At 37.1% G+C, this 1,854-nt stretch overlaps 1 protein-coding gene across 1 annotated transcript; it reads right to left on the bottom strand.

Annotated features, from left to right (window-relative positions):
• Positions 1-483: 483 nt before the first annotated feature.
• Positions 484-1,089, bottom strand: LOC104225064 (uncharacterized). Its single transcript, XM_009776826.1, has one exon. It carries the CDS (start codon positions 1,087-1,089, stop codon positions 484-486), a length of 606 nt encoding a protein of 201 aa, XP_009775128.1.
• Between the last annotated feature and the right edge of the window lie 765 nt (positions 1,090-1,854).

Raw genomic sequence — 1,854 nt, 5'->3', positions numbered from 1 at the left:
GTAAACACACTGGCCATCAGCAGATTCCTCAAAGTCGTGAAATAGCTCCTTGTTGGCGCAAAGGTGCCTTGAAGCACCTGTGTCCAATATCCAGTCAGTTTTGTTAGCCACCATGTTCGCCTCAACAACCACAACAGCAATGACATCACCACCCTCAGTAAGGTTAGTTTGGACTAGAGCTTTTCCTCTAATCTTTGAGCTTTGTCCTTGTCTCTGGTTGCACTGAAAAGCCTTGTGACCAATTTCGCCGCAGACATAGCATGGTCCTTTCGACTTTTGAATATCGCCCTCTGGCTTATTGAAGTAATTATGCTTCTTCACATGTCTTTTCTTCTTACCTTTTTCTTCTGTTTTCCTTTAAACCTATCTTTCACAAAAGTACTAGAAGATTCCACAAGGTTAGCTTTGGAAGAATTAAGAGAGAGAGATTTCATCTTATCCTTAAGCCGTTTAGACTCCTCATCTTTGAGACGATTTTCTTCCTTAGTCCTCATGTGACTGATCAGCTCTTGAAGAGTTAAGTTTTTTCTTTTTATGTTTCAGTTGATTCCTGTAATCATTCCAGGAAGGTGGAAACTTTTCAAGCACAACATTAGCCTGAAGAATCTCACACATCTCCATGCCCTCGTTCAAAACATCAGCAATCAAGATCTCATACTCGTGAACTTGTTCCATGATTGGCTTATCCTCAACCATTTGAAACTTGATCCACTTTCCAACGACATACTTATTTTTCCCCGCGTCATCAGCACCATATTTCTTCTCCAAACTGTCCCATGTAACTTTAGCAGATTTATAATTTATAAACAAATCAAAGAGAGGGCTAGTCATATGATTAAGCAGATGCCCTCTCACTGCTTTATTATCCTTTTCAAATTTCTTCTTAGTAGCATCATCAGCAACAACAATATTAGCAAAATTAGAATTATCAGCAACAATATCAGCAGGAGGATCGTTAAACAAGACATAATCAACTTCTAATTGTTCAAAGAAAATTAAAAATATCTGGGACCAACGCTTATAATTGTTTCCGTCTAAAGGCTCAAGCTTTGACAGATCAAGAAGTGTTTTGTTCAAAGTGGTGGCCATTAGTCAATATTATATATAAGATCGCTTTCAAATTGTAAGGAAAATGAGTAGATAATATTGACTAAGAACAAAAGGGAAAGAAGACTACAACTTATCAAAAATACTGTGTCGTGATAAGCCACTGCCTTGAAAGCGATTTCGGCCCGACTGGGTACAAATCGTTAAAACAGATCGCTCCTCAAGGTTCCACAGCACCTCCATACACGTGCACTCGTGGCTGGAAGTTTAGAATTTGCACAAAACAGTTGCCCAGAAAGAAGAGAAGATGAAGGTTTTTCTATATTGTTACAGAAATTGAAATGTTGTAGGAAGAAAGTAATGATTAGCAAGATGAATTCGTAGTTAAGAATTGAGTGAATATGATGGCTAATGATCATCTTATTTATAGGCAATTAGGGAGGTTGCATGTATGACAAGTGTGGAGAGTCTTTTAACACTTGTCCAAATATATTAGTCCATTTGACAAGTGTACCTAGTCTTCCATGCATGAATATACGTGGTGGATTTGCATAGCCACTTGTCAAAGTCATTCAACACTTGGCTTTAAATCAATACCACATATAAAAGCATTTGTCATGTACCAATTATCTAAGAGTATTTGGCCACTTAAAAATATTTAGGATACTAGTAAAATAAAAAGATCTATGGCTATTGATTGTAAGAATTTTAAAAAAGAAGTTTTTGACATTGCATTATAGATAATACCAGCACTCTACACTGTCAAGGTGGATCCCAACTATGAGGTGTGTATTATCTTAACACAAA

The sequence above is a fragment of the Nicotiana sylvestris genome, chromosome 2, assembly GCF_000393655.2.
Source record: "Nicotiana sylvestris chromosome 2, ASM39365v2, whole genome shotgun sequence".
Taxonomy (NCBI): Eukaryota; Viridiplantae; Streptophyta; class Magnoliopsida; order Solanales; family Solanaceae; genus Nicotiana; species Nicotiana sylvestris.
Note: the sequence above shows the minus strand (reverse complement) of the source record. Positions and strands in the feature narration are given on the sequence as shown.